Below are 14,058 nucleotides of genomic sequence, written 5' to 3' on the forward strand. Positions count from 1 at the left end.
CAAATTGAAGGTGGATGACTTCTGAAGCAGATAAAATAGCTCTTATTGCTGTCCAGTAGCCCATAATATAAAGAATACCAAATTAGTTTTGCAGTTACTCTCTGAGGATGAATCTGAGGATGGGACGTGGGGCATCTGCTTGCTTTTTATCTGGACACGGGCAGCTGTGTATCTGAGAAACTTGTGCACTCTCACAGCTTTGCAGCATTTCTAGTGCTCTGTGAAGTGTCCCTTTCTCTTTTCAGTCTTCACCCTGGAGATCTCTACCCTTTCACAAGAAAGCCCCTGTTTATCATTGTGGACTCTTCAAACAGTGTTGCCTATAAGGTAAGGCTCTTGAAGGCAGCTCCTTGTGTGATAGGACACAGTGTCAACCCCTAGTTAGCTTACACTTTTAACAGGCAATTTTTTTAAACAGTTTGTATTCAGTCTTTCTTTTCTTTTGAGGTTGTGCATGCTAGTCAGGATCTGATCCTATGAATAGGAACAAGAAGGAGAAGCACATGAACAGCCGCTCATTGGAAAGTAATAAATCCTCCTGGAGGGAAAAAAGGTTCAAGATTTCCAAGGTCTCTGGTGGGAGGTTTATTTTTGTTATATACCAAAGACAAATCTTGGTGTGTGTGCATGTGGGAGGGAGATAACTAATCTGCTTTTTTTTTTTCCAGTCATCCAACACTCAGTTGCTTTTAAGCAGCAGAAAGGAGTCAAAGCATTGAGCCTGATCTTATAAAACACAGGGTGTCTGTGTCTGAAAAGTATCTGAACCAAGGACATAACAAGACTCAAATTAGCATCCAGTGTTACTGTAGAGTGGTATATGCTTGGACAATGAGCCTCCCTCCTAGGGTGCTATGGACTTACAGTAGAATTACTCCATGCCAAATCACCTTTGGGAATCTGCAATTCGGGTAATACAGAAGCAGGCATTTTCAATCTTAGTTGCCAGCTGAATCTGGATAGCATTACATTTATTCATTCATGAATGGGATATTAAGAATGTGCTGTATCTGGGGAAAGTGCCACTTCCTCATGTCTTCCTTTTTATAGCTCCATTATGTGCAGTGAGAAAAGTGAACGTTCGCAGCTGCATTTCAGAGGAGGAATAGGGACGTCTAGTGGCCAGATGAACTTGTTCCTTGTTCATTATCCATAGTCTGTGTCATTTGTTTTAAAGGCATTTGTTGGCCAACAAGAGGTGCTAAATCAGTGATCGGTATGATTCAGAATAGTTCTCTATTGAGCCAGGCAACCTTTACCTGACAGTCAAAATAATGATCTGGCCTCTCTGTAGGGCTTTTGGTTTATTGTGTTGTATTGCATTTCAAAGGGCTTTTTAAATACTACTGCATTTAACTGCACCGCACTAGATTTCAGTGCAAATCTGCTTTTTATTAAATTCCCTTCCCCATTTGAAGGGAGGGAAGCACAATTAGTAGAATGATTTACTTGTCTTTCTGAGAAAACAAGCATTTGGTAGGGACTTACTTTCCTGTGCTCTTTTCTGACATTCATTCCAGTGTGTTTCAGGGGAAAAAGTGTGGGTTGGGTTGGGTTGGGTTTGGTGTCGTATCCTCCCCCTTCCCTTCTTCTCTGGTAGAATTGCTGAAAGATGTCAAGTGGATCAGCCCTGTAAGAGAGAGTAAGGGATTCCTGGTGATCCTTAATTCAAATACAGCTCTGGACATACTGGGGCTTTGTGGACAGCTTAGAGCAGAGGATCTTTTTGAGGTGATTGATTCCCACACATAGATTTGTAATTCTCATGAGAATATAACTCAAGTGTTTACGGTAGAATTTGCTTTTTATATTGCATTTAAATTTGATATTTAAATTTTCTTCAGATTTTGTGGGCGCACAGTAAGCGAAAACTAACCTCCATTTAGTTTCTTGTCCTTGTTCTGCAGTGAGCTGACCATCAGTAATGTAAAATACACCAGTGCTCCATCTCTTAACCACACAGAGCAGCTGGCATGAGAGAAGTCCAACCCTGCCTGTATTGTAAGGAGTATAGAAATGTGAGGTTTTGGAAGTACTTCAGGGCAGGATTATGGAAGTGGCTGCTAGGAATTCCAACCCAGATCAGAATTGTGTGGGTACAACTGTGAGGAGTCTAAAAAGAGAAGGGGGGGTGTGTGTGCGCATGGACCCCTATTTAAAAAAATGTATTCAGTGTTTGAAAACTCAAAACAGTCTACTGCACCTAGGCAGATAAATGTGTGGGGATGGGTTTAGGTGTTTTGTTTGTTTTCAGGTGAAGGAAGATGGCACAGCTCTCAATGTCAGTATTTTCTAGCCCTTGTAAATTCCTGTCTGTCATCATTTTGAGTGTTCTTACGTGCTTGGTTCCTTGTCACCAGACTATACTGATAGTGCTGTCCTGTGGTTGTCCTCTGGGTGTGTTGTGAGATGCTTTGTAGACTCAGGCAGTGGCACAAACAAAGAGGTTCTGTGCAACTGCCTGAGAAGTTGAAGTCAGTGGACTGACTTTTTTCCACATCACTGCTCTGATCTTTTCTGATAGGACAGTAGCTATCCTGACATTTAAATGTCACTGCTAGCAATGCTGGCAGTAACAGCAACTGCTCACGCATCTTTTTCTACAGCCAGTTTCTGCTCTCCTGCATGCATTCTCATCCTCTCCCCTTCTCTGGAGGGCTTAGCTGGTGATGACTGAAAGTCCTGCCAGGAAGTGACTTGCCAGTTTGTCAGATCAGCGGCGCTTGAATAGCTTCCACCCCTATATATTTAGCTGGAAGTGGAAGATAACTGCAAATCGAGCATATCTACTTAAAGCTGTGAATTTTTTCTAACACTTCCATTTAAATATAGATGGTTGTGTTCTTGAAGGTTACCACTGTATACGTGGATAAAATAATATTTTTAAATCAGTATCTTTTTGCAGCTGTGGTTGTCTGAGATTATGGTCAAATGAAAAGTCTTAAGAAAACCAAACCAAAACAAAACTCTGGCCAGTAAGAATGCAAGGCCTTGTCAGTGATGTGGTGTAAATACTCAGCTTAGTAAAGCTTACATGTGAAGTGACTTCTTTTGGAGATGATGGATAGTTCTTTTTTTGAAAGGAGATGTATATGATACGCATTTTAAAAAGCAGCAATGCTTCTGTTGGGAAACTTGAATTGAATAATAAAGTAAAAAAAACGAGTCAATTTTGAAACAAAAATATTTTTTCACCTTTTTTGGAGTTGGCCATGTGCTGAAAAGTAGGGCACTCCTTACCCGGAGCTACTATCCACATCTAGAATGCAGGATAGGTTTTCCTGGTGTGCCTTATGGTCCTCAGCTCCCAGCCATGGCTGTGACATGCTCCTGTGCCTTTGCTACGTGTGTGCCCACAGCGCTTTTCTGTGGAAATCAGGAGCAGAGGTGGTGGGTGAGTGAATCCTGGTTTTCGCTTGGGCTATGGTAGGCCTTTGGATCTAGGAAAGAGCTGAGATGGCTACTCGGAAGCTTGAGAGTCTGGTCCTTCTGGATCTGTAGTTTAGATGTAGCAAGTGGCATGAGCTGTCTTCCAAAGAGCGCGTTCTGTGCTAAACAGTGTAGTTTCTCCCCTTTGCAGGACTTACTAGCTATGTTGACTTAACCTCTGCTGGGACAGAGTCCAGAATGATCTCAGATACTGTCAGTGAGTAATACCTTTCCTGAGATATATGAGTTACCCTTGGTTTGGCTTTATAGCTGTAGGCTGTGTTTAATTGCTTTGTCATTTCTACTGATGGAGAGTGTGCTTTGGTCTCTAACCGGGTGGTACAAGACAGAATTAAACATGTGAATCGGCTCATGAATACTAAGTATATATGTTACTTGAACACATGTAACCTGCCAGTGTGTATTAATTTCAAACTGGCGATGTCTGGGGTGACTTCTGGAGATTTAAATGTTTCTTTATGGTACAGTTTTACTAATTACTGGTCTGGCCTGCAGTTAGTGTCTTTGTGGTAATAGTCTTTGTTCTTCATTAAAGACCAAACCTTAGGATCTAGCTTTATAAATCTCCCATGGGCTCTTAATGAAATAGAAGGGGTTTTAGGACTAGTCAGCACTGTCAGATATGGGAGATGTTTTATTTTGATTAGACTAGATTACAGTCTTTATTATTTAGCAGATTTAGATTAAATAAATTCAGTGAAACTAATTTAATTGAAATATACTGCCTGGAAGGGACAGTTCCATTGGAATTAAGCAGAAGCCAGAAGGAATTAAACAATTAGCTTTTTGATGATTCTACACAAGCAAATACTTCTGGTGAGGTATACCTCACGTTTGTAACCTGCCAAATTGTAAGAATATAACCTGCAGACACGTGTGTTGCACTCATGTGCTCTGATGGGATGCAGATATATGATCCTTTACATTTTCTGTGGCTTTGCAATCCTTCAGTTTCAAGAAAGCTGTTTTGGTGAGACATATGACAGCTAATGAGGTTGTGTAAATGACTTTTTGAATCGCTGTACCTGCCAGACAGATACACAGTAGGACTGTTACCAGGTAAATGTTGGTAAAACTGGACAATAGTGGTATTTGAGGTTTCTGGAGAAATTCTTATGCAGCAGGACACTTAGGCAATCTTTAAGGTGCTGGTGGAAAGTGCATGGAATGAGTATTGTAAAATGAGGGTTCAGTATAGTAGATGTTAAGATTATGACATACTTGCTTTAAAGTAAATTTATCTTGAAACTTCTGTCCACTGGGCTCTTCTCATCAGAAGTAGTTCCTCCTGCTAGAAAGAAAAAGGAAAAGAAATCACTTTGACTGGATAGTTCAGCTGGTATTGAGGAAAGATGCTAAATCTATTTTGACCTGAAAACCAATAGCTTTCAATTTTACTGCAGAACATGATTTTTTTTTTCCTCAAGTAATGTATTACTACTGAAAGCCACATCTCCATGGAATTAGTGTGCTATCAGTAGCAGTGAAATGAGAGAATTAGAATTCCTTTAAAATATAATGGGTTATATTCCTACTGTGCTGTGATCTATAAGTAAGTCAACTTGTCAGGCTTACTGCCAATGCTGAACTGTGTGATGGGCATTAGTGTGTTCTCTGTCATTAATAGTCTTTGTTTGTACCCTTAACCTGCTGAATATTCAAAAGCAAGCGAAGTGACCATCAATACTTCAAAATTCTTATCTGTTACAGAATTTCACAAACTTATTTGGACAACCATTGGTGTGCTTGCTTTCTCCAACAGCATATCCAAAAGCATTACAAGGTATGTGTAATACTGCATTTCCTAACAAGTTGTAGTTGCATCATATATCTATCCTAAAAGAATGTAACTTTGATTCTTCAGGAAGAGATAGCTTTTCATCACTATGCAATCCCTAAATCAGATTAATGTTCCCTGAAGTAGTGTGATAAACTTCAGTTACGGTTTATGGCCAGTAATTTATTCTAATGATGATATTTCTACGAGTAACTTCAACAAGTGCTAGAAGGCAAAGTTGTTCTACATGGAGACCTGGAAAATTGCCAGCCCAGTGCTGGGGTGATGGTGATGATGATGATGACTTTAGGTAGCTTTATTGGTCCCAGAAAGTGAGCAGAGTCAGTGAAGGTATCTGCTTTTAAATGCAGGGTGTAGAGCAAAACCTTCTCATCTTGTTCTGATTTTGGAGGGTAAGTTAAGGAAAACCATTGGCTTTGTATGCCTTGGGAACGTGCTTTTGTAGTAGGAACAGGGAACGAAAGATGTTCCTCGGTCCTTGTGACTACTATAAAATATAAATAGTTCCAGACTTTCTCATTGGAATTTGCCATGTTAGGGTTATTATCCATCACAAGACAAGTACAAAGCTCTAGCTTAAGCCACACAAAGTGATGTTAGGCAAGTATCATGAGAGAATGTGCAAGAAGCTGAAGCTTCTAATTTGTTTTGAAACTTCCTGTTATTTAGCTGAAAGTGAAGTAGAAGACAAGTACTGTAATAATGAATCCTCTTTAAGCAGAAACTCTGGAAAGTAGAAGTAACTTTATAAAATACTGGATGTTTATATTGTGTTTGTGGACCAATCAGGAAGGTCTTGCTGTAGTTCTGAGGGGTGCTACACTACACTACAGCCTGTGCAGAGACTTCGTAGCTGAGCCCCTGTGTCAGTGTGGCATCGTACCATCCAAGCTGTGTGCCCATGTCCTGAAAAAAAAAATGCACCAAAACAAGTCAGAAATCCAGGCTGATAAGGAAGTGGCCTTACTGTTTGGGCACATGATCGTACGGGTATTGCCTTTCTTTTTGACTTCCCAGTTGACTAAGATGAATCTTGGACGCTGTGTATCATGGAGTAATTAGGCTTTAGGATATTGTGGTGCCCAACAAAAGGGCAACTGTGTAGACTTGGGGGTTGTGGTGTATAGGTTCAACTGCCTGGTCTTTTTTAATGGAATAAGAATGTCTTTGTTTAATACTCCTCTTTAGGATTTATAACCAGTATCTTCTACCAGTTGTTTCAGTTATGGTTTTTGTGTTCAAGTTTTATGCTCAAAATGAAGACAGGCCTCCCAAAATTCACAAGAAAATCTCATTTCTCTTGGTGTTAATGCACATCTCCGGTAAGCCTTTATTGCTAGTCAGTGCATCATCTTGAGAACAGATCTGCCAAAAGAGGAGAGAAGATGTAACTAACACAAAGGAGTAGTTCCTCTGTTACAGAATTTAGTGGGTGAGCAACTTCATTCTGTGGCAGGGACAGCTTTTTTGGCTTCATGTGCCAAATGTATCTCCCTGTCTATTGATTTTTTTTTAAATTTTTTTTTTTTTTTTAGATCAGTCTCAGCGGGGTAGCCTCTTCACACTCTTTCTGAACAATCCTTTAATGGCATTCCTATTTGTCTCTGGATTATCAAGCATGCGCAGAGGATTGTGGGAGAAGTGTCAAGATTACCTTAGAAAAATCAACCGAGATATTGCCCAGCTGCTGACCCACTCCCGATCCATAGGTACGTGCCTACTAATCCACAACTGAACCTTAGCATGCTACTTCAGCAGATGCTGGGGTTTCTTGCTCAGCCTTTCCAAGGGACAGAATAGTGAATAAGGGCAATGCACAGGAATTCATAGCTGTTTCCCCTAAGTTGCTTTTTTAAAAATGTATTTGTTTGTTTATTTATTTATTTATTAGGCCTCTCTAAACTGAGTTTTCTTTGCCTTCACTACAGATCAGTCCTTTCTTCAGTTTTTTGGGGATGAATTCCTTCGCTTGCTTCTAACAAGATTTATCTTCTGTTCTGCTACTATGAGGATGCACAAAATTTTCCGGGTATGCAGGGTTATCTGTCCCTTTGTGAGAACGACAATCCAGTGCATACAGAACTGCAGTGCCTCGGGATGGAAGGGTTTTAGGGCTAAGCATATCACTGTGACTTCAGGAAGATAACTGATGCTCACATGCTAATGCCTACCGCTTGTATTGAATCTGTGCCTTTGTATCTCTCCAAAGGCATATGAAGCCTTTGACTTGCTGAAGCCTTATTCCTCTACATAAGTAGCAGACACGCTCTAATTCATTTATGTCACCCTGAACAGCCTTGTCAGCTAGAAAAATTCCTCTTAATTCAAGATTATTATTTCTACACAACTAAAAAGGTGTAGAACAAGAATATAAGAGGAAGTGGGGAGGAGTGGAACGTTACTGCTGCAAGTATTCTAGTGTGAATGGATTTTGAAAGGTCTTTGAAGTGTAAATGAATAAGTTAAACAGGAAAATGGTTATTTTCCCTCCCTGTTGGTTAATGCTGTGCCAACAATGAAGTAGGCTTCTGGATCTACACCATTTTATATATGTGAGCACTGGCATATAAACTGCCTGCTCCATTTTAAACACTACAGAAAAAAATGACAGTTGAAGCACAGAAAGGTACAGTATTCACCTTGTCTAACTGCAGACATCTAGTAGCTTTCCAAACCTAAGTTAGCTACCTAGGCTTCTCTGGTGTCAGGGAAAAGAAGCAGGTCTTCTGTTAGTGGGGAGGGATTTGCCCCCAGTGTCTTAGATATTTGTTTTAGGATGAGATGAATCTCCCACTGGAGATGCTTACGTGTCTGTAATTTCAAGAAATCAACTCCAGCCTATCAGGTAAGTATATGTGAAGTCTTTTTATCTATTTTTTGGTGTTTTTCCTGGTTTTTTGCTATTATTACCCATCTTAGATGAATGGGCGTTTTTATTGCCACTATGACCATCTCTGAGTCAAAAAAAGAAAGAGAAAACTGAAAATGCTAGAATATTTTCAATCTATGTGGCATGCTAAATGGATTAGGGTACCTCTTAGGTGAAATTGGCCTTTTGCAGTCTTCTTCATAAAGAGTGTAAAAAATAAATGAATGTCTGATGCTCTTTGTTTTCACTGTCATCTAGCAGGAGACTCGAAATTATCCAGAATCTTATCCTCAGCTGCCACGAGATGAAACGGTGGAGAACCCTCACCTCCAAAAGCACATTTTGGAGCTGGCTTCCATACTGGATGTTAGGAATGTTTTCCTGGAAAACACCCTCGATGACTATTAAAAGAAACTGTCTTACTGCAAAGGGGATTCCCTGGCCACAGATTTTGAATGGTGCAGTTTTATAATGTGAAAATCATAAAAGGAAGTACTTGATTTTATTTTTAAATTTAGGACCATTATTTTAAAAAGTAATAATAAACAGCTGTTAGTTTAGCTGTTCCATTCTGTATGGGGTCAATTTTATAAGCAGAGGTTTTCATGTCTTTTAAATGGTAAAGAATCACTAGAGGTTTATTTCTGGTCTTGTGGCTAGCAACCACATTTCCAGCAGCTGATCCTAAGCATAGAAGTACTATTGGTTACCTTTAGCCCACATTTGTGGAAATCCTTTATTTTTATACAATTTTAAGAAATTGGAAAAAATCAATAGAAAAACAGTATTTTATCCCCAAAGAGTCTGGATTTTAAATGGTAAGGATGGAACCACACAGTACAAACCAACAATAGCAATAAAACAGAGTCCTTCATAACAAATATATTTTTTCAGTCTTAGGCAAGTGAGTAGACAAAACTGTGGACAATGAAGTTGCATTTGGAGCAGTGGGTTTGAAGTGAACTTGTAAAGATACTTAATGCTCCCTATAAATTGAATGCAGCGATTTTATGTAAGAAATTTGTACTGTTGGCCAAGGACACAATTTCCACTCTGCCTGATTGGGCAGACAGTTAGCAGATTAACAAATTACACAGCTAAGAAAGCTAGCCGCCATCTCTCGCTGTAATATGGGTCATCTTGCCATTTGTATTGCTGCCGCAATTTTCCAGGAGGAGGGGGTGTTCTTCATTTTGAGGTACCAGATAGAAATTCTTACATTTGCAGCTAGCGTTATCCCTCCTTTCTGTGTGTGGATGGAATGTGTGGCTCCCACAGTGTTACCAGTCCCTGACAGGAGCTGAAAGAATGTCCCATAGGGTGCTGAATATAAGCCCTTTATCTGACCCATCTGCGATGGATCCCAGTGCCCTAAGAGAGATGCTGACACTCCTCTTGCAGGTTAAACAAAGTGGGTGCTACCGTAAAGCCCTGTTAAATTTTTTGCATGCCCACCATTGCATCTCAGTCCTATCTTTGAACCAGTGAAACTGAGGAGCCATAATTACATGTGGGAGTGCTACTGGCTCCCTCAGCCCATAATGCTGAGTCTGGGTATGTTAAGGAGTACAGCAGCCTCTGTAAAGGCTTATTCTGACTGCTGGGAAAAGTGCTTGCAGACTCATTTGGACTGTACTGCCTTCCTTGCAAAAGGTCCTCTAGCTCTGCAACTCCTGACAGCGAAGGTGTGAGCAAGGAGAAGGAAACAAAAATATTTTAAACTGTTAAATGGAAAAGTCTGTTGTCACTCTCCCATGGGCTGCTAGAAAAGAAGTGAAAGGACGAGTCTAATCAGTGCTTCTATGTTGAACACCAGCCATGCCTCTGTTTTCAGGTGGAAAAAATGTAGAACTTGGTGACTACCATAGTGTCACAGTAGGCCTGTTTGCAATGCCATCATACAAAGTATATGATCTAGTCAGCCAGAATAGTGAAGGGCAGCAGGTCAGCACTGGTGGACCCCATTCAGCTGAGGAGAGCACAGTATGGAACAGCAAGAATTGCTGGAGTGTAGGTGGGAAGTTTGCATGAAGGTTCTTTGTAGCTGGGCTGAAGCTTATGCCATCCATTCTTTAATTTCCCAAGTGTAAAAAATTCTATGAATGCTAGTGTTTGTTCTAAGCAGTCTTGGCGCTGGTATATATTGAGCCCCCCACCACTTGGTGCTGCTCTTTGGACTATGGCAGGACTTCATTACCTGGGATGTGGAGTTCATTTTAAAGAGTGTGTGTTTGTGTGTGTGCATGTGTATTCTAGGCGTTTGTGTGTATATGTACAATACACATACATCTACTGGCTGGTGTAAATTGTAAATATGTATATATGTATAGGTACTTGTATATGTATTAAAAAGAATGAAACACTACAATGTCTACATACAAAATTTATATATACACACATACGCCATTTTGGGTGCATTCCACGAGGTGTTGCAGACCATCTGTGGTTGTAGTAAAGGTTATGGCTCTTCTGCCATTGTAATTGGCTGTTTCCAGGGCCTTATGCTTGGACCTTCAAGTCACTCATAATTGATTGCAGGTACAGGAGACCTTAGTTAGCCAGGGGAATGAGTTCTCCTGTATGTATTACAGTGATTCATATATTCTTAACTGTGAAGCTGATGATCTTTCTTTCTGGTAGGAGGTCCTCAGTTATTAAAATATGGGATTGCATGTAGAAGCTGAATATACAGAAAGCCTTTAATGCAGCGGCAAGAAACAGGTTATCTGTTACCCTGGCTGCTGCTGTCCTTCCACATGCAGCGTTCAACTTGCATGGAAAAGGGAATTTAGTTTTCCCCAGCTCACTGCCTTTCATCCAAATGCTTTTGTTTTGTTTTAGCTTTTGCTTTGATGAAGCGATTCTCATTTTGGTTCCATATTATCTGGAGAAGAGTATGCTACTTCTAAGTTTAGCAGTGATGGTGATTCCATAAGTGTGGGCTGGAGAACCTCTGTGGGACGTTGCTTGTTAACTGACTGGGAAAGCCTTGGCAGACCCAGTCTTCATTTTAGCTGGGCTGAAGCGAGGAGTCCTTGCTTATGATCTGTGAGGCTTCTAATCCACTTTGCAGCCCTAAAAAGAGGTTCTGTTTGCTTGTTACCAAGGTAGATCTAATCAGAGGAGAATGCACGTAAAAAAAAATAAAACAAAAACCTGAAGCTGGAATGTAGGAGGAGAATATAAGGCCATGAAAATTAGTTCAGAGGTTGAACTTACAAGCGATGACTGTCCAAGTCAAAAATTCATTCTTGAGGTCCCTCATTCTCTTCTTGCCTACTGACCTTTTGTTCAGAAGGTATGCTGCTGGCAGGGATATGCGAAGATAAAGATTTAACTCCTGTTTTGTGGGTAGGAGTATGAAATTGTACTTTGTAACCAGAAGGCTGATACCCTCAGTCTGCTCTAGCTGTAGATGAGATGAGTATCTGGTCTTGGATTTTGAGCCAGCCCCCTCCCCTCCTACCCAAAGCAACTGCGTTCAAGATGAAAATACTGATATTTCCCCCTCCAAGTAAAAGCTTGTCTTGTTTGAACTTAAGTCATTCTAAACTTGTGCTACTGTGTGCTGTGGTCGTAGGTACCTTCTTGATGTATGCTTGTATGTATTGAAGAACAATTCGGTTTATGTATCTAGCAGTCCTCAGTGTGGAAGTGAAGCAAAGACTGAACCATTTTTAAGTGAGAAGAGAGCAAATTCCTTTTCTTCTCGGGCCTAATGCCTCCCCTCTTGTCTCGTTTTCCCTTTCTCCATATATCTTTATTGCTTATGTTAGCAGAGATGACTTGCCACCACCAGGCAATACTGAATTCAAGCGGTAAATTGTGTATGTAATACATCGAGAGAAGAATGTGAACTGGACTGAATGTGTCCTTACTGGACTACTGCTGCCAAGCTCCCTGCTTACTGCACGTGGTATGTTCAAACGAATCCTCCTCTCGCAGTAGGCACCTCTGTATTCCCGTTCAAACTGGCTGGAGAACATCTAGCCAAAGTTACTGCTGTTGTCTTCTGTTTATTCGCCTTTGACTTCTCAAAATAACAATGACGGGGGAATACAGGGTTATGAGTCTTTAATGCTCTGGTTTTTAATTACTGTTGGGATGTGATGTGTCATTTTGCTTCATGCGCAAGCTAAATGGAGCACTAACTTCTGTGAGCTGTGCAAACTGGACTTGATCCCCGGAGTGTTTTCTTGAGAAATTTCAGGACAGTTTATTTGGGTATTTCATCAGAATAATAACTGTCAAGTGGTGACTTACTAAACCCTTCAAGACTATTCCCCAGGGAGATGTGCAGAGATGTCTTTTAAGGATCATAAGAAATAGATGGGGGAGACAGGAAATTAGGCTTTGAATAATCATCTTCAAAAGCTACAGCTTCAGTAGCTTTGGTCAGGCTTCTCCAAGGACGGGATGGAAGTGCCGCTCTGAGATTCGTCCCTGGCATGCTATTGTGAAGCACCTCCCCTGCCCCGCTGCCTTCCTTGTGCTGTAACTTCATGCTGTGCTTCAAGTCTGCTTTTTCTTGAAAGCTAAAAAGCTTGGAATCTGTCTGAACAAATTTTTTGTCTTGAGGCTTCTTTTAAAATCTTTATTGATGTTAGATTCTTCAGCAACTGTTCTGACTACAGACCACCAACGATAGCAGTGGCAGAGCCCTCATTTAGTCCAGCCCGTTCCATGGGAAATGGCTGCTTCGTGTCAGTAGCTGATCTGTGGTGGCTGCAGCAGCTCCCGGGGACTGATGGAGCTCTGCAGGCAGTAACAGCAAGGGTAATGTTACGAACTAGGCAGGGGGGAAATCTAATATACAGCTGAAAGCTGCTTTGTGCAACTTGGTAACCTTAGAGTCGCTGCAGTCAGCCTCTGTGTGAGGGATACTGGCACAGAGGACAAGGGTGAAGATCTCCAGAGCAGAGAGATTATACATTCCTGAGGTGGCTCTCTTACATTTTTAATATCTCTGACTCTTAGAGCAATACTGTTTCTGTGACCAATGTGTTGAACATCTGGATGTCCACAAACAGAGCAGGGGAGGAACGCATTGGACATGTGTCTCTCCTTTTATATTTAGGAGTGAAAGTAAACTTTTTGTCCTGCCCCCTCCAAACCATTGCTCTGTCAAGACGGAGATTTAGTTCAAGATTTCAGAATCTGACAAATCTTTCGGGGGATTAAGGAGCATCTCTGAATTCGTATCAACTATCCCAGCTGAAAGAGCCTGGTTTCATCTGGGTTGAGAGCAGATTTCACTGCACCTTGCTGGCCCGGAGGAGCCCCTGAGCAGTGCGGATCTTACCAGGTCCACCACCAGCAGCGGTTCCTGCCAGGGTGAAACCCTGTTGTGTCTGCCCTACTGACTTAGCAGGTTCCTTTCGGCATGTGTTTGTCACCACTGTCAGTTGTCGGTGCCTGGTTCAGGAGCAGGATTTGGCCTTGGGAGGCTGGGAACCACAAGTTGTTCTGCGCTGGTGGGAGGGATGCGGGGAGCAGGCGGGAGGCGCCAGGGCTGGGGCGCAGGCCCCGAGGGCTCTGCCTGAGAATCAGATTATTTATTACCCAAAGTAATTTTATAGTGAATTGGTTGAAAGTTATTTTACAGCCATGTGCCTGTATATCCTATTTTGGTAAAAGCAGATATTTTACTTAAAATGTGAGAGAGATATAAATAAACTTTTTTGGTGCAAATAACCGGTTTTTTTGCAAGAGATCTGTAAACCGCCCAGGCGCTGTGATCCCGACGCTCCGGTGCCGGGAGGAAGGCGGTGTGGCCGCTGCCGTGGGAGCTGCCGGGCGGGGCCGCTGCCGCCGCGCTCCGGAGCACACGCCGCCCCGGGCCAGCAGTGCCCCACCGGGACGCCAGGCCCGGCGCCGCAGGCCCCTCTGTGACTTCCGAGCACGTTTCTGTACGCGCTTGTTGCCGCCGGGCCCGCCGCCC

The 14,058-nt window shown here is 41.8% G+C and overlaps 1 protein-coding gene across 13 annotated transcripts in view; it reads left to right on the top strand.

The window, feature by feature from the left end:
* The window catches only part of SCAI (suppressor of cancer cell invasion), a 49,036-nt gene extending 35,183 nt beyond the window's left edge, over window positions 1–13,853 (top strand). For 12 of the 13 annotated variants that reach the window (XM_055801843.1, XM_055801816.1, XM_055801827.1 and 9 more), the window contains 5 exons: window positions 246–327; window positions 5,161–5,233; window positions 6,784–6,957; window positions 7,177–7,277; window positions 8,376–13,852. In XM_055801843.1, coding sequence (XP_055657818.1) covers window positions 246–327; window positions 5,161–5,233; window positions 6,784–6,957; window positions 7,177–7,277; window positions 8,376–8,525 — 580 coding nt within the window. In that variant the 3' untranslated portion in view covers window positions 8,526–13,852. Of the gene's footprint in view, window positions 1–245; window positions 328–5,160; window positions 5,234–6,783; window positions 6,958–7,176; window positions 7,278–8,375 lie in introns of all 13 variants that reach the window. The other variant, XM_055801808.1, reaches the window with a different exon arrangement.
* The last annotated feature ends 205 nt before the right edge of the window (window positions 13,854–14,058 follow it).

Source organism: Falco peregrinus, chromosome 1 (assembly GCF_023634155.1).
Source record: "Falco peregrinus isolate bFalPer1 chromosome 1, bFalPer1.pri, whole genome shotgun sequence".
Lineage (NCBI taxonomy): Eukaryota > Metazoa > Chordata > Aves > Falconiformes > Falconidae > Falco > Falco peregrinus.